The following is a 16,741-nucleotide window of genomic DNA, read 5'->3' on the forward strand; positions in this document are numbered from 1 at the left end:
AAGATAAATAATGAGGAGCGCCTGGGTGGCTCAGTTGGTTGAGTGTCCAACTCTTGGTTTCAGCTCAAGTCATGTCAAGTCAAGTTCGTATCTCAAGGTTTGTGAGATACAGCCCAGCATCAGGCTCTGTGCTGATGGTGCAGAGTCTGCTTGAGATTCTCTCGTCCTCCTCTCTTGCCCTTCACTCGCTCTCAAAATAATAATACATAAATAAACTTTTTTTTTAAAAAGCCAAATTTTTTTTACAGAATGAAAAAGTATGGCATTTAGAAAATAGGAGGTTAGATTACATCAGTGGTTCTCAAAAGTTGTGGTGTCAGGCCAGCAGCATGTTTCACCCGGGATTTGATAGAAAGGAAAATTCTTTGGCGCCACCCAGATTTACTAAATCAGAAACCCTGGAGGTGGGGCCCAGCCATCTGTGTTTTGACAAATCTCCAGGTGATTCTGAAGCAAGTTCAAGTTTGAGAACTACGGATTCGACTTTAAAGTGGATGCAGAACTAGATGGACTCTCCTTTTGTACTAGCAATTCACTATAATAAAGTCTCAGAGCACAGTGAAATAACGGTATGTAACAAAAACACACTATTACGTTATTATAACTGTAGCTCATGTAACGAAACCGAAACAAATACATTTCACACAGAAAGGCTTAAACCGATGAAAGATGCAACATCTAGTTTTCCGTATTCTGAGAAGTGCCTCTAACATATCCTAAGCTCTGTGCATTATTAGAACGAATAACGGGCCTCTTGAAAAACTTGTCACCTTCCACCTCCGTTGATAACGTACACTTGTTTTCGCCTATACGAGACTACAAGCAAGCCCCCACAGGGTCAACCCCACACTCGAACAGATAACCAACCGGCCATTCCCCAACTCCAAGACCCAGGAAAGCTGCCTTAGTCTGTAACGTAGGCGCCACTGACAAGCGACAGAGCGTTTATCCCTAAAGCAGGGGCAAGAGGATTGGGGCGGAGTCGAAAACGACACCCAGGGACAAGTGCTGTCCTCGCACCCAAGGCAACAGCAAAGGCTACAACTCACCGCAGGAGACGAGAGTAAAACTCCTCAGCGGCTCGGTTCATTCGGGACCACATCATGCCCCAATTCGACTGCAGATCCGAAACCGCCAAACTGAACTGCGCGCCGGACGCTGACGTCCTGGGTCATGACCCCATCGCCGGGACTACTTTTACACCCCACCCACTCCCGACAGGCCCCGTTTGTCCACCAAGTTAATCTTTTGTTTTAGAGCACACCGCAGTTTTTCCTCTGCCAACAATTTTCCATTCCCGTAAGAAAAAGTTAAAATAAGTTGCAGCGGCTGAGAGGGAAAAGACACTTCGTCTCGCGAGAGTTGCCACGCCTCTTTATGGATTATTCCGCGGAAAGGAGTCCCTTATTTCTAAGCGATATTGTTGGCTTTGAAAGTGGGTAGATACCATAATTTGATGCATGTGAAAAAATAATACGCTATTTGTTATTTTTATAGAGTGGTAGAGAGATATTTTATGTCTCTGGATGGTTCTGAGGCGGGGAAGGTTGGCGGACGAGTTGAAGGCTACAAATAGAGCGGAAGTGATAGGCACTTCCTTTTCCTATAGGAGCCGCCGGGTTGAGAGGAGCGTGGCCCTCTCCTCTCCCCGCGATGGTGAGTGGAGGTCCATTCTGGCGAACTTTTTCTTGCGTTCGGGTCCCGGCAGAAATGTATTAGGGGGTTAGGACCCAAGAACTGTAGGGGAGAAAGCGAGGATAAAGGGGATGGAGGCATCACCTGTTTGTGGGTTGGAGCTGGGTAGTGCGGCTAATTTACGGCAGCCATTTTAGAGGCAACGTGGGCGTCCCAGGAATGGGCGACACGGTCGCTCTCAGGTGCGGAGGAATCTTTGGGATTCTAGTTTCCTTGCATCGTAGAAGGCGTGAGTTTTACCGAAAATAGGGAAGCTCTTGGGGCCTAAGACTGAATCGGGGCCATAATCAGTTTTGGGCTTTGTATTTTCAGGTGTTGTTCAGGAAGGAACATTTTCATTTTTGCCGAGGCAGATTTTATTAAAGAGCCGCATATCCACATTTTTCTGAATACTCCTATGTGTTCATCTTAACACGTGCCTCTACAAAAACTTCGTCATCTCCTTAACTTAAAAGTTGCTCTAATTGGTGTTCTCTAAACCTATGAATTTTTTAGCCAGGTATAGTTAAGTGGAAAAAAAAAAGACCCTATACTTGTGATGCTTGGATGATAATTTGGACAAAATAGCACTAGAATGTTCGATGGTAGTGTTGTGGACATGGGGAATGGAAGACGAGGCAGTAGTTGGGCTTTAAAGTAATAAGAGAAATTTCAGAGAAGGTGGTCTGAAGCAGGGTGAGGAAGCATGCAGATTGTTTTTTAAGATGACGACTTACCTCTGGGGGAGAAGGGGTATGCCCTGGGTGTAGGTACAGACAGTAGCATCTGGAAAAGTGTGGGAGATGGAAATCCAACAGATTCTGTAGGCTATCCTCAGAAATTTAGTTTTTGATTTCAGGTGTAAGCCTTTGGAGAAGGTTGAGCAAAAAGAAACATGGCCAGTATTTGTACTGGTAAGTTGTGTGATACATGTTGAGATGAAGGGGGCCAAGGCAGAAATTTGAAGGAGAACTGTAGGAGACAAGATATGCTGACATTTGGGGTTGAAGAGTTTATCTAGATGGTAGTATTAAATAGCATTTTCGAATCTCACAGTATGCCTTGAATCGTTTTTGCCGTGTAAGTCCTGGTTTGAAAGCTTAATGATCAATTTTGTGCTTGAACTTGAGATTCTAAATGTTACAGTGTAAGAATGTTTGAAGTTAATAAACGTAATGTGTTGGTAATAGCCTCTGTTTCAGCCCTGTTGTCTACCTCCCCAAATTCCAGTCTCCTGTAGTTGAGGTTTTAATGGTATTGTTGATGCGTGACCATAGTGCCTTTGGCTTTGTCAGTGAGTATCTTTTCCTTTTTCCCAGGCGTGTGCTCGTCCATTGATATCCGTGTACTCCGAAAAGGGGGAGTCATCTGGCAAAAATGTTACTCTGCCTGCTGTATTCAAGGCTCCCATTCGACCGGATATCGTGAACTTTGTTCACACCAACTTGCGCAAAAACAATAGACAGCCATATGCTGTCAGTGAATTAGCAGGTATGGATTTTTCGAGGATTGATGTTTTAAGACCTGCTTAACAGCACTGATGAAATAACACTCCATTGGTCCGTGTTTCTGAAGCACATGATTTTCCTGGATGTTCTGATGCTGTTGCTACCATGCATAATAGTCCTATATTAGTATGATTGGGTAGCTAAAACTTGTATTTCTTCCTAATTTCAGGTCATCAAACCAGTGCTGAGTCTTGGGGTACTGGCAGAGCCGTGGCTCGGATTCCCAGAGTTCGAGGTGGTGGAACTCACCGTTCTGGCCAGGGTGCTTTTGGAAATGTATCCTTTGTTCCACTATGTAGATGGGTCAGCTCTTCGGGAATTTATTGAATTAAACCTGGCTTGTACATAGTTGAAAATATTTCAAACATACTAATAGTGTCCAGGTGAAATACTGCTCTAGGCAGACAGGGGCTTGGCATTAGGAAATTTTGCTTGCAATGATGTCGTAATTTGCGTCTTACTCTGTTCTCGGCGACAGTTGCCTGCTGTCAGTAAGCTGGTTCAGAAGGGTGACGAAAATTCTTACTGAGCAAGACATCTTTTTTTTTTTAATTGCCAAAATTTTGAGAAATGAGATTCTTAACTGGGAAAATAGATGTGTCGTGGGGGCCGCATGTTCGCACCAACCAAAACTTGGCGCCGTTGGCACCGCAGAGTGAACACAACACAGAAGCGATATGCCATCTGCTCTGCCCTGGCTGCCTCAGCCTTACCAGCACTGGTCATGTCTAAAGGTTTGTAGATTTTGTTTTACAGGACTGGTACAAAGTACCCTCCCCACCACCCACCCCCCCAACCATTTCAATCATGTTAATGATCTGTGTCAATTCTGTTCATCCCAGAATGCCTGACTAGATTTCCCTCTTCTAAATAATAGTTCTGACCACTTAGGCCGATAGTAAGTCATCAGTGAAGACTGTGTAACTGGGAAACTAATAGAAATACAGGGGTTTCATATATTGGCAAACTTTTCCACTCAGTTCATCACGTTCCTACTCTGCAACTGTCAAAATGATGAGATTCCACTTAATTGGTCCGTGTTTCTGAAACACATGATATTTGTGGAAATTCTGACTTGACACATTGTATTCCATTTTGCTTTTGTGGATTATATGAAATGTTTCTCAATTTTTCAAAAGGTTCGGGGTAACTAGGTTTTTGTTAATTGGCTCTGTCAGGTCATCGTATTGAGGAAGTTCCGGAACTTCCTTTGGTTGTTGAAGATAAAGTTGAAGGCTACAAGAAGACCAAGGAGGCTGTTTTGCTTCTTAAGAAACTTAAAGCCTGGAATGATATCAAAAAGGTAGGTTTAATGAACAGATTTCCCGTTTGGTGGTCCTTAACTTAATCAGAATTTAAATTTCAAAAGATGACTGGAGGATAGTGTAACTTGAGGGGCTATGAGTACGAGGACTCTAAAACCTTATAAAACTTAGGTTTGAATCTTGCCTGGCATTTACGGTTGCATGTGAATGTTGGACAATTCATCGTGGCTCCTTTCTTTACAGTGGAGACTAATTACTTGAAATCACGTTCGAAGATGAATTACTAAGGTCATGTTTTAATGAGAGTGATAAATGTTCTCGCTTTTTAGGTCTATGCCTCTCAACGAATGAGAGCTGGCAAGGGCAAAATGAGAAACCGTCGTCGTATCCAGCGCAGGGGACCCTGCATCATCTATAATGAGGACAATGGTATCATCAAGGCCTTCAGAAACATCCCCGGTAATTGTACTGCTTACGCATGTTTTGCTTGTCCATACTATGCAAGTTTACTCAGTTTTTACTATGATGAGATTCCACTGTATGGTCCGTGTTTCTGAAACACATGATTTGGTGGAACTTCTGATTCTCAGCTGAATGAGTATACCAGTGAAGGTTGGAACTGCCTGATTAGTAACATAGCTCTCAGGTACCTTACATAGCACGAAAGTAGTACAGAAGATTTGTGTTTTTGTGTTGAGATACAGGCTCCCTAATTTTCTTTTTCCTTTAAAAGGAATTACTTTGCTTAATGTAAGCAAACTGAACATTTTGAAACTTGCTCCTGGTGGGCATGTGGGACGTTTCTGCATCTGGACTGAAAGTGCTTTCCGCAAGTTGGATGATCTGTATGGCACTTGGCGTAAGGCTGCCTCCCTCAAGAGTAACTACAAGTGAGTATTGTTGGCCTTCATGTATCAAACACGGGTGTTTATGCTGCAGATACTTACATTTGCTATTGGTTTGCATGTTTTGTGAATAACGAATGTGGTTTTGCCATGTGCCCTCATGTACAGATAGGATATGCCAAAATGGTGAGATACTCTGAGAAGTTGATAGTGTAGTTGAAATTAACTCAGGAGAGCTTCGATTGTTAGTGAAAATTGGGAATTGAGCATCTTATTGTCAGCATTTTTTTTTCTCAGCCTTCCCATGCATAAGATGCTTAATACAGACCTTAGCAGAATCTTGAAGAGCCCTGAGATCCAGAGAGCCCTCCGAGCACCACGGTAAACTTGTGATACTTAATCTCATTCCAATCTCTTACCATTCGTTATTTGAGAAACATGAATAATGTGAACGAAGTTGTTAATATTGTAATGTCTACTTTTCTACAGCAAGAAGATTCATCGCAGAGTCCTCAAGAAGAATCCACTGAAAAACCTGAGAATCATGTTGAAGCTGAACCCATATGCAAAGACAATGCGCCGGAACACCATTCTTCGCCAGGCCAAGAATGTAAGTGATAATTTGGTTTTTGCTGGTATGTTAAGTTTTTAGAAAGGTTTGATTCTTAGGTTTTCTTCTTAATTTGTTGCAGCACAAACTCCGCATGGATAAGGCCGCAGCAGCCTTAGAAGCCAAATCCGAGGAGAAGGGCGTTCCAGGCAAGAAGCCTGTGGTCGGGAAGAAAGGAAAGAAGGCTGTTGGTGTTAAGAAGCAGAAAAAACCCTTGGCAGGAAAAAAGCCTGCAACGACCAAGAAACCAGTAGCTGAGAAGAAGCCTGCAGAGAAGAAACCCACCACGGAAGAAAAGAAACCTGCATAAAACTTAGATTTGTTTATTCCATAAAAGTTAAATCATTTTGGACAGCTAATTATGAATAAAGGCCTAATCAAAGACCGTAAGAAACCTGACTTGTTGGATGTGTTTGTGAATCTTGGTTAGAATTTTATTTTGTTGCCCATAATTCCTGTCTTTTGCTTCCATTTTTTTTTTTTCTTTTTTTTTTTTTGGTCTGGTATAAAACTGGACTTTGCATTGTAAATCCATGCAGGTGAATGGAAACAAGAACGCTGCATAAATCCACGTGAAAATCCAGTTTGTAGATAACAAGCAGATGGCTAAAAGACTGGTCTCAGATATGGAGCTATTAGGATTTAGCAACCCTTCCTCAAAAAAAAAAAAACACTACACTTCCAAAAATAGGTAAATTCCATAAAGGTTTGGCTTTTACAGTACCACAAGAGGGCAGGATATATACATTTAGGGGTACTGCATTAAGAAATTGATGGTTCCTCCAGAGGTTCCTGTTAGAACCTGCTGCGATAGAGTATAGTTATTGCAAGAGACGCTACCCTCAATAAATTGACCTACGTTATGAAGGTGTCCAAAGCGTTTTTCAGAACTACTTGATACTTGCAGTTTTACTAAGGGATGAATACATTCAAGTATAGCACAGAGGAGCACCTGGGTGGCTTAGTTGAAACTGACTTTAACAGAGGGGCGCCTGAGTGGCTCAGTTGGTTAAGCGTCTGACTTGCACTCTAGGTTATGGTTTTGCGGTTTGTGGGTTCGTGCCCTATGTCGGGCTCTGTGCTGACAGCTCGGAGCCTGGAGCGTGCTTCATAGTCTGTGTCTCTGTCTCTGTGCCCCTCCGCACTTGTGCTCTGTCTCTATCAAAAATAAGTAAAAAAAAAAAACCCACGCAGGTTCTGCACGGTCAATGCAGAACCTTGTATGGCGCTCCCAACTCCTGAAGCATGAGTTCATGGCCAGAGTCAAAGTCCCATCCTTAAAACCCAGAGCATCTGGCTTGTTTCAAGCTGCGGTCATGATCCCAGGGTCGCGGAATGAAGCCCTGTGTTGTGTTCCACGCTGAGCTTGCACCCTGCTTAGCGTTTAACTCTGCCCCTTTCCTGCTCACATGCTCTGCTCTAAAAAAAAAAAAAAAAACGCAGAGAAATCTGCGCCAAAGAACGTTGGTTTGTTTTCCTTACCCTGTTCTGTCCCAGCATGACTTCCCACCTTAAGAGTTAAATTGTCCTATTTTTGTCTCCTGTCGGGATCTTGTTTTGCAACAGGTTTGTTTCCATTGGCAACCTACTTAAAAATCCACATCAAGGTGATGGATCTTCCACTTGGCAGATTCAGGGCAATCTAGCCCTTAGCATACAAAGGCACCACGTCCCAATAGAATGATAGCCCTGCTTTATCTTCCTGTTCCAATTTGCACACCCTCCTAGGAACCACTTTGACATGAGGAATCCTTGCCTGCAAAAATAACAGAGCTTGTGCACCCGTGTGCTAGATACTGTGGTTTTGGTCTCTGCCCTCAAATGCGTCTGCAGGTCTTGTGGCGCTAAAATAGCCACTTGCTGCAGCACATTGAAAGTGCGATGCAGGGGGACGCCTGGGTGGCTCAAGTCGGTTGAGCGTCTCTTGGTTTCAACTCAGGTCGTCAACTCACGGTTTGTGGGTTCCAGCTCCACACGGAGCCTGCCTGGGGTTCTTTTCTCTCTCTGCCTCTACCTTGCTTGCTCTCTCTCACTATCTCAGAATAAATAAATATTAATATATATATAATAAAAGGAAAGAAAAAAGGGGTCTCTCCTAGGAAAAGCACGCTCCCGCCGAGGAGCCAGCGAGAGTTCAGAGACGGGCCGGAAGCGTCGCTGCCCGCGTGCTGCCAGCCCCGCCCAGCCTGCTGTTTGGTTTCCGGGAACGAGGGCGCCAGACGTCATTACCGGGCGCCGGGCCTGTCGGCCGGCGGGAGGAGGCGCCATGCTGAGCCGGCTCCAGGAGCTGCGCAAGGAGGAGGAGACGCTGCTCCGGTTGAAGGCGGCCCTGCACGACCAGCTGAACCGGCTCAAGGTGACCCCGGGACGCCCCTCGAGCCGGGCCGCCCCGCGAACCCCAGGCGTAGGCGGCGCCCACTTTGGTTGACAAGTACCTAGGGGGCGGGACTGAGGTTGCAGGCCCACTCCTCTTAGAATCTAGGTCCTGCGGGTCTACGCCGAGGCCCGGCGATCTGTACGTGCTGCAAGACCACCGCCGCACCCGTAAACGCGGGTGGACCGCACACCACGCGCTGAGGAAATGAGACCTCCCTAAGGCTCGCCTAGGTTCTCCCTGCCCCCGGACCCCTTCCCCCCGACCCCCTACAGCGTGTGCTAGTTTCTGTTGACGCTTGAAACAGCTCTGGTATCGTTAAGCTAGAAGAGATGGGTGGATCCGTTGTGCAAAGAAAGCGAGCGAGGCCCGGAGAGAAGAGACTTATGCCAGAGTTCCCAGTAGCTTTTCTTCCGGCAGCTCTTAGTGACTCCACAGCCTGGACGAGATTTAGGCGCACCAGGGCCCTTTCCCACATTTCCCACCAATCCATCCTCGTTAGCCCCAGTGAGATGATCCTGATAAGCGCTGCTTTGCACCCTTCTTCAGGATCTTTACGTCCAGACGAGATGCGGGTTATGAAAGCCTTTTGTGAACTGAAAAGCATTGTACAACTGTGACATTAAAATAATACGCTTTTCCTCGGGACGGTTGCTGGCCAGTGCTCATTTATGTTCTCCTATCACTAGTACCTATACAAGTATCCAGTAGGTGGGTGTTGTGTATGAGGATGATGACCTCTAAGCCTAGGTTCCTTTATGCTCCAGGAAACACTTCCACTTTCCATTCTTCCTGCCTTCCCTTTCGCAATCCTGGGTGGAAAGCTACAGGCTAGCGAATGGGCCCCCTGTGGAATCAGAAGACATCTGGCTTTTTTTTTAAGTAGCATACTTGTGTTTTCTACCCAGATCTGCTGTACCTAGGGGAATGAAAGTCTTGGCTCAACTGAAAACACCTGTACACCCCAGGGGGAAAGGGGCTGGAGGGTTTTGGGCTCCTTTCCTAAAATATGGGGAAATCTTAAGGGCCCCATCTTTTGCTCTAGAGCTGCACAGAGCTGCACTGTTTTCACTTCTCAGTACGCCAGCCTTTGAGCCTTTGACAGCATGATCCGTAAATTTTACCCAGGTCAGTAGCCCGGTGAAATAGTAAGCAAAGTGTCCTCGACTCCTCTTTTCTAGGTTGAAGAACTAGCCCTCCAATCAATGATTAGTTCTAGAAGAGGGGATGAAGTGCTCCCTTCTCAGCCTGCATCTGAACAGCCACATGATGTAAGTTTAATCAGGTGTGGGCCTGGGGAAAGAATGCAAAGTCCATCCTGCTCTCAGGCTGCTTGGAGGCCAAAAGTTTTTGTAAATTACATGATCAAGCCCAAAGAACTCGGGGAATTAAGTTATTCTGATTTAATACGCTGGCTACTACATAGGACTCTTTTAGGCAAGGAACAGCCTGCCTCTCTAGCAGCTAGGTACTCTTTATTAATCATGTGTTGTTATATTGCCTGCAGCATCCTAGTTATCCGTCCCCTCTAGTTGCTCCAGTGAACCGAGGGAGAATTGGAGATCTTTGCAGGCATATGTCAAAACTCCCGCTGCTTTATAAGTAAGCCTGGGATGCGAGAACAAGAGTGTGGCTTTGACTACAAAACATAGTGCTAAAAAGTGGGTTCCAGTCCTCATCGTATCCTTCTCTTACCAATGCCCTTAGGTAAAACGGTGCAATGTTCTTCTTTCTAAATACACCATATCTGAGCATTTTTTTCTCCCAGATGCGTGTTAAGCCATGTAAAACCATATGAGAGCAGCACATGTAGGCCAGCATAATTCTTAGGCATGAACCATGTTTGTAAATCAGGTAACATTCTATCAAATACTAGGGTGTTTACTCCCTCCCATTGTGGCAATAGAGGGTAGGAGGATCGGGATAGGAAGTGGCCTTACCTCCTGGTGATTAAATATTGGGGATGAATGTGCAGTTGCAATTTAAAAAAAAATTTCATGTTTAAATTAAACATTAGAGAAAGACCACAAGTGGGGGAGGGGCAGAGAGAGAGGGAGACACAGCATCCAAAGCAGGCTCCAGGCTCTGAGCTGTCAGCAGAGACCAGCACAGGGCTCGACCTCACGAACCGCGAGACCATGACCTGTACCGAAGTCGGACACTTAACAGACTGAGCCACCCAGGCGCCCCGAGATTTGATTTTAAAACACATTTCAGAATTTGCCGGTTTGGTGACCATGTCTTTCCTACTAATCCATAATGTCCTTGCCTAAAGCAGATGTTGGTACACGTAGACAATGAAGCATCAATCAACCAAACTGCACTGGAGTTGAGCACAAGGAGCCATGTGCCAGAGGAGGAGGAGGAGGAGGAATCAGATTCTTGAAGGCGGGAAAGAGCCAAGGTTTGTCCTATGAATTAAGTTCCTACATCTCAGGAACTTTGTCTCCTCAAAAAAATATTCTTTCAAAGTGGGCCCTCTGGCCCGCTTTAAAAGGAAGCAAGAACTTTAGGATGATGTGTAGTTCTAAACATGGTTCCATCCATAACTGACGTTTCAGTGACCTGGAAAAGCACAGATGTGGTATCTTAGCCTTGAGCAATGTGGGCGGTGCTGCGTCTGTATTCTGGTCAGATTCCGTAATTATGCTCAAAACAGAAAGTTTCCTCTCCAGTGCTATTGAGAAAGTCTGGCATTTGCCAAAAGGGCAGAGTTTAAATACAAGCCAGCCTTTCCAGTCAACAATGCCTCTTTTAAGAAAGCTAATTAAAGGCCATCTGCATGCCATTGAACCATTGTGAGCAGCAAGGCCACAGTCTAGGAGAGAAAGATGACAAGTGAGGAGTACAGAGAGCCACTTGGGAACACAGGCTGCTGCCACCTCTCGGGTGACATCACAGCACGCTGCCGACAACATGCTTGGGAGATTAGGCTTTTGTAATAATGACTATTACAAAATAACAGTTGCTAAAATTTGTATACTGCTCCTTTTTCAGTGAAATACAGTTAAGTACTGCTGAATTTTATTAAAGTAACTTACCCTGCCCAAGCAATAGAAAAGCCAAACAAAACATACAGAACCTCATCAAGCAGAACTTCTGCTGTAACTTCTCCAGCAGAGAACATGGATGGGTGTATGTATTAGTCAACATTTCATTCCAGTGATTTTCAGCTACTCTTACAGGAAATAGCCAAAAGTTTAAATGAGCGTATTTCTTGGAAAACACAGTGTGAAAATTGTTTTGCAACAAAAGCAACCAAACTTTACGTTTGGGGAATCTAATTTATGAGTGTGGGTTTTCGAGAGCTAGAAAAGTCGGCTCTGAATTCTAGCTCTACCACTAACTGGGCACTTGCCTTATTGAACTCTTTGCAGCTCTCAGTTTCCCGCGTGTAAAATGACAGGGTGCGCACCTGCTCCAGCACTCTGGCATGTGGTTATGGGGTGCTCGTGAGGCATCATGTAAAACTCTAGCTACTGTTGGTGTCTCAGCAAGAGGGAGTCTAAGGAAGGAATTGGACATGGGGAACTCAAAACAGCAAGACCGATGCAGGGAACATTATTCTTGAAAACAAGATCGTTCCTGGTAAAAACTACTAGGGAAAAACCCTTGGACTCCCAAAATGTAACACTTTTGTATAGAATAGAGAATTTAGGACACTCAGAACAGATGTTAGCCTTACAGCGAGAAAAAATGCTGGACCGGCCTAGGCGGTATACGTAACATGAAGCAGTTTTCTAAACCCTGGCTGTATTTTAAGCTCCTGTCCATCTAGAGTGGAACTACCTACTCAGGAGATTGAATCACATTGTTCTTAGTTTGAAAACAAAATAGGCCTTGTGTTTTTAAATACGTATTTATTGGTTTTCTGTAACCTGCCCTCTGGAAGAAAATGGGGGAAGAGGTGCTGACCAGGCGTCACCACACGAACCTGAAGTTCTGAAAGTCACTGGTCAAAAAAAGGCATCGGTGGTCAGTTTGTTTTCTGTGACTTCACTGCTACCTCACAGGCGGGACGAAGGCAGCGCAGGCCCATTCCCCTCCAGGAAAGTGGAATGAAGAGGGGAAACCATGGCTCAGTGGAGCCAAACAGCACGGGGCTGGGTGTCCTGGGTAGAGGCTCCCACACCAGCTGGGCACGGCCAAGAGCAGGGTGCTCCCGTGAGCAGGGCCGGTTACCCCCTGACCCCACCCTGCCTGCTTTTCCCTGGGTAGAAACGGCAGGAAGAGAGGGGATCTGTTGTTCCCAGGTGCACGGGAAGGGTAGTTGGAAGGCTCACACCTAAGTGTTTGATGGCTGAGAAGACTTGGACAAAGTCCAACTTGGAATTACAGGAAGGCCCACTGGTCCAGAGCACTGGACTCGCCCCAGTGTGGCATTTCTGCCTTGCAGCCTCCTCCTTGTCTTTACCCTTTGCCCTCACAGGAAGGCTTGACGACACCATTTGATTTCTCGAATCCTACCACAAAAGTAGACCTGTTTTTTCATCCTTTTAACTTGATAGTATATTTATTAGAATAAGAGATTAGATTTGTTAAACATCTGAGTTGAAATGGTTAAAAGGATTTTCATACAATTCTTAGGCACTATACACACTGTTTACAATAGCATCGGTACTTGGATTTGGGGAAAGATAAATCTCATACATTTTAATGCCTTGATCCATTTGTAACATTCAAAGTAACCATCATTTTAGAAACACTAATTCAAACTTAAAGAGACACATACCACTAAATATCCCACATAATATATTTTAAAATAAATATAGAAATACAACCAGAAGTCTACAAATCATCACAGTAGACAGACTGGTGAAGCCCAGCTATCGTGGCAGTGAAGGGCTCTGGCTAGATTTTGACAGAAATTGCTTCATTCTACACCAAAAGCAAAAATATAATAAAATAACAAGATCTATACTTTCTGATGTTCTTTTTCATAGCAGCAAAGCATGCTTCACATGCAGTGCCTGTGAAGGATCTTACAAGGCTCCTACCCCAACAGAAGGAAGGTGCGCCCGGCAAGAATGCAGTACCACCAAGTGTCAAAAGAATCCCAAAACTACAGGCAGCTAGCCAGTCACGGTGGGGGAAGAGCAGTGCAATTTTCAGTAAGAATGACTACCCACAGTCACCAAGGTTTCACTGTAACTGAACGTTGCGCATGTTTGGATCAACATACACAAAAATAGCCCCAAGCACAAAGCCAATCCACTTAGGGAAATAACAGAATAAATGACAGTAATATTAAAAAAGACACAAATAGAATTTTGGCACATGCTGTGTTCTTCATCCTTTGTCGTAGGCGAAATGCACGTCTGAACGGAGACAGGCATGGCAAAGAGGCCTGAAAGCGACAATGGCACACCACTGGGCAGGGGACTCGCTCTTTGCTGCTTCCCAGATACTTAGACGCCGGCCGCGTGGGTCGGTGTACTGGGCTGGTTAAGGCCGATGGTGGAGCAGAGCCAACCTGCAAAATCCACTTCCTCACCATCAGATCTCTTGATAAAGGCATGAACCTGTGTGCGAGGAAACAGAGAGTAAGTTAAAGGAAAGTTCAAGAGTCCCGAGTCTAGACTTGGGACCAGTCTTGCAATCCCGGAGCCTGCCTGCCATTGGGCGGCAGTAGGGGGCCAGGAAGGGGGCCGGCTGCCACCCTGCCCCCAGAGCCCACTCTGCCTGTTTGATCTGCTGGGAGGCCTCAGCTGCTCACTTCCCTGGGCCTGCGCTCTTCCACTGCGAACTGGTAGTAGCAGCTCTGCCCTCCGCGCCCCACAGGGTGGCTTGAAGGAGCAAAATAATGAACGGGTGGACTTCGGAGTGTGTGTGATACTGCACGGGCTCTGCAAGCTCAGATGTTCTCCAGTATTACTGCCCCACTCTTCCGAGAGGGGCTGCGGAGGATACTGAACACAAGGTGAGCCCGTCAATGGTGGAAAAGGCCCTGTCCCCACGAAGGAGTGGGCTGGCCCGCTCCTTCCCTCGGCTCGTCCTTTATGCTCACGGGTGGACACGGGAGCCTTTTGTTTGGGATCCTGCAGCCCCAGGGTCAATGGGACCATACTGGTCAAGGCAGCGGGGAATGGGCTGTAGGAGGACTGGATGGATGACCAACCGAGAACAAATGAGTAAGCGGGTCGTGTACAAATTGGAAATAAACAGACTTACCATGAGTTGTTTCAGATCTGCTCTCTCTGCTGGGTTTTTTATGAGGCTTAAAGAAAGAAAGATAATGTCAGAGAGATTTCCTGGCACTGGCTCCAACTCAAGTTATTTCACGTTTACATGCCTATCCTCCCCACACCCTGTATTCACCTTCCTGTTCCTAGCACTGCAGCATGCCTACAGGTTCGTAAGTGCTGAATTAACCTGACATCAGAAGGCAATGTGCCCATCCCTGTAGGGCAGGTGAGGGGCAGCTTTTACCCAGTGCTGTGGTCAGCCCAGTTACTGAAGTCCTAGCATTCTGGAGGCGTGGGGGAAAGGGCAAAGCTCCGTTCCCCGAGACCAGGTGGGGAGGCCGACAAAACCAGCATATCTCCAGAGAGCGAGGAGCTAACTTACCATTTATTCACAAAATCTTGAAATTCCAGACTGAATACTCCACTGGGCAGCTTTGGAGGAGGCTGTAAATACAGGTTAAGACCTAAGAAATGCCTGGTTTCCTTCTCCAGCCATATTCCCCACAACCCCCCCCCCCCCCCCGGCCTCGGGACAGTGCTGCCCTTAACCAACCAAGGGAAGACGGGTTAGAGGCCAGTGGCTGCTTGCTGGGCCACCCAGGTGGAGCCGCTGTCTCAAGCCACAGCTGGAACTGGGGCCGAGTTGGTGGCTACCACTCACTTGCCAGTGACTAAACAAATCAGTTTCTGACTCTTAGTTTATCCTTCTGTGACGTGAGGAGGACCTTGTTCTCTCTGGGACCCCTTCTAGCTGATCCGACTGTAAATCCTGGAGTGTGTCCTGGAACTAGGAGCTAGGGGGGTGTGCTAGCACCCGAGGAAGACACAGAAGGCTGAATCGTAAAATGTATATCCCTTTTCCGCTATACCCCGAAGAAGCGGCAGAGAAGGATTAATATAACATCAGCTGAGAGGGCTGGGTCTGGAAGAATGTTCCCTGCACACTTCAGGAAGGAGGCTGTTTGCGGGCATCGATGCTAGGACACTGGCAACAGCTCTCGTGTTCCCAGGGTACGCAGTGGAGGTCACGCAGGGCGACACAGGACAGGGCTCCTGGAGCACCTGGCTCATGTGTTCCACGCAGACCCAGGAAATGGGACCCACCCTCCTGTGACCTGTGCCGGGGCGGAGTGTTGACCTCCTTGTGAGTGGACTCCCACAGTGCCCGGATGTCACTGCCTTGATGTGCAGCCCCAACCAACAGGTGATCAGAGACTGAAAATTAAACACACTACCAACAAAGCCCTGCCTCACCCTCTTGCCCTGAAGGACTTACCACGATACCAGGCAAATGAGACTGATCTGGGGGCCAGGGACTAAAAACCCAGCTCTCAGGCCCACCCTGCAGATGGTCGCTGCTGCTGAGGGGGATGAAGGGAACATTCAAAGGAGGGATTGACTTCCTGGCCTCCAGAGTCCCAAGTAGGATGGGGGCCGGGCAAAAGAGGGGCTGTGAGGTGCCCACACCTGACCTAGCGGCCCAGCCTCCTGGGAGGGTAGGGAGGGGAGCTGGGAGGAGTGGGTGGTAAGGAAGTACACTAGGGGGGAAGGAACTTAGCTACTTTTCATCTCGGAGCCTGAGTTTCCTCACCTGTATCAAGAGGATGATGAAACCAGCCGGGCCACCAGAGGCTGGCAGCGGGCACACTAGGAGACCAGACCGGCGGCTGCTGATTTACTCAGGCTCTCTCTTCCCTGCGGTTCCCACCCAGCACCACCCAGCTCAGGTCCCGGCAGCAGAGGATGGCTCTCCGCACTACCACAAATGCGAGGCGCTGTGCCTTCCTTGAGTCCGTAAGCAGCCGAGATCACATGCTGCACTTCGTCCCATGTCTCATTGCTTAGCATAAAGCTGTGCAGACAGCAAGGACGGGCAAGTGAACCTCCCTAGGGATTTCGTAACTGATGGGGTGAAGCAGGATTTTCCCTGTTTGGCTCGTAATGGACACGGGGACCATTTTGAGCCTTTTGGGGTCTGGTTTTAGAGAGCAGTAAGAAGTATGAAAAGTTACCCCGCTAGTCTCTTGAAGAGAACAGAGCCATGCCTCTTACCATGTACCCCAGCTGCGTGGGGCCTCCAGCTGCCTCCCCAAGCTAACAGACCTCGCCCCTCCTCCACTCCCCACGCCACACCTGAGGCCGGGGGTGCTGGCCCTACCTCTGGAAATCCTGCCGCAGCAAAGCCCCGCTCCTCTGGGAGCCCTGCCCCAGCCCCTCTGTGCCACCGCTCCCCGCCCCCTCAAGCCAGGATTTGATGAATGCTGGGCAGTCTCTCCCTTC

At 47.0% G+C, this 16,741-nt stretch overlaps 4 protein-coding genes and 4 non-coding genes across 9 annotated transcripts in view; 6 read left to right on the forward strand and 2 right to left on the reverse strand.

Moving 5' to 3' along the window:
• ZWILCH (zwilch kinetochore protein) overlaps nt 1-1,315 on the reverse strand; it is a 37,287-nt gene extending 35,972 nt beyond the window's left edge. Inside the window, exon 1 of the mRNA XM_030317868.1 lies at nt 1,050-1,315. Within this exon, the coding sequence (XP_030173728.1) occupies nt 1,050-1,105 (56 nt within the window). The 5' untranslated portion in view covers nt 1,106-1,315. The remainder of the gene's footprint in view (nt 1-1,049) is intronic.
• Nucleotides 1,316-1,582: 267 nt separating this feature from the next.
• Nucleotides 1,583-6,301, forward strand: RPL4 (ribosomal protein L4). Its single transcript, XM_030317870.1, has 10 exons — nt 1,583-1,656; nt 2,994-3,165; nt 3,352-3,458; nt 3,778-3,916; nt 4,361-4,485; nt 4,777-4,906; nt 5,181-5,337; nt 5,590-5,673; nt 5,782-5,902; nt 5,985-6,301. The coding sequence occupies exons 1-10, from the start codon at nt 1,654-1,656 to the stop codon at nt 6,210-6,212; spliced, it is 1,266 nt and encodes a 421-aa protein (XP_030173730.1). The 5' UTR covers nt 1,583-1,653; the 3' UTR covers nt 6,213-6,301.
• Nucleotides 3,208-3,278, forward strand: LOC115517392. Its single transcript, XR_003969843.1, has one exon. It is a non-coding gene; the product is annotated as a small nucleolar RNA SNORD18 (small nucleolar RNA).
• Nucleotides 3,616-3,714, forward strand: LOC115517435. The gene has a single exon (XR_003969885.1). It is a non-coding gene; the product is annotated as a small nucleolar RNA SNORD16 (small nucleolar RNA).
• Nucleotides 4,189-4,260, forward strand: LOC115517389. Its single transcript, XR_003969840.1, has one exon. It is a non-coding gene; the product is annotated as a small nucleolar RNA SNORD18 (small nucleolar RNA).
• On the forward strand, nt 4,965-5,034 carry LOC115517391. The gene has a single exon (XR_003969842.1). It is a non-coding gene; the product is annotated as a small nucleolar RNA SNORD18 (small nucleolar RNA).
• Nucleotides 6,302-8,142: 1,841 nt separating the features above from the next.
• Nucleotides 8,143-14,461, forward strand: SNAPC5 (small nuclear RNA activating complex polypeptide 5). 2 transcript variants are annotated; one of them, XM_030317872.1, is made up of 4 exons: nt 8,143-8,258; nt 9,458-9,547; nt 10,552-10,680; nt 13,582-14,461. In XM_030317872.1, the coding sequence occupies exons 1-3, from the start codon at nt 8,169-8,171 to the stop codon at nt 10,660-10,662; spliced, it is 291 nt and encodes a 96-aa protein (XP_030173732.1). In that variant the 5' UTR covers nt 8,143-8,168; the 3' UTR covers nt 10,663-10,680; nt 13,582-14,461. The 2 variants fall into 2 exon arrangements, with proteins under 2 accessions (XP_030173732.1, XP_030173733.1); XM_030317873.1 differs by having other exon boundaries at nt 10,555-10,680.
• MAP2K1 (mitogen-activated protein kinase kinase 1) overlaps nt 12,760-16,741 on the reverse strand; it is a 79,847-nt gene continuing 75,865 nt past the window's right edge. Inside the window, exons 9-11 of the mRNA XM_030317871.1 lie at nt 14,844-14,905; nt 14,448-14,493; nt 12,760-13,798 (exon numbers count right to left, since the gene is read on the reverse strand). Of these exons, the coding sequence (XP_030173731.1) occupies nt 13,685-13,798; nt 14,448-14,493; nt 14,844-14,905 (222 nt within the window). The 3' untranslated portion in view covers nt 12,760-13,684. The remainder of the gene's footprint in view (nt 13,799-14,447; nt 14,494-14,843; nt 14,906-16,741) is intronic.

Source organism: Lynx canadensis, chromosome B3 (genome assembly GCF_007474595.2).
Source record: "Lynx canadensis isolate LIC74 chromosome B3, mLynCan4.pri.v2, whole genome shotgun sequence".
Classification (NCBI taxonomy): domain Eukaryota; kingdom Metazoa; phylum Chordata; class Mammalia; order Carnivora; family Felidae; genus Lynx; species Lynx canadensis.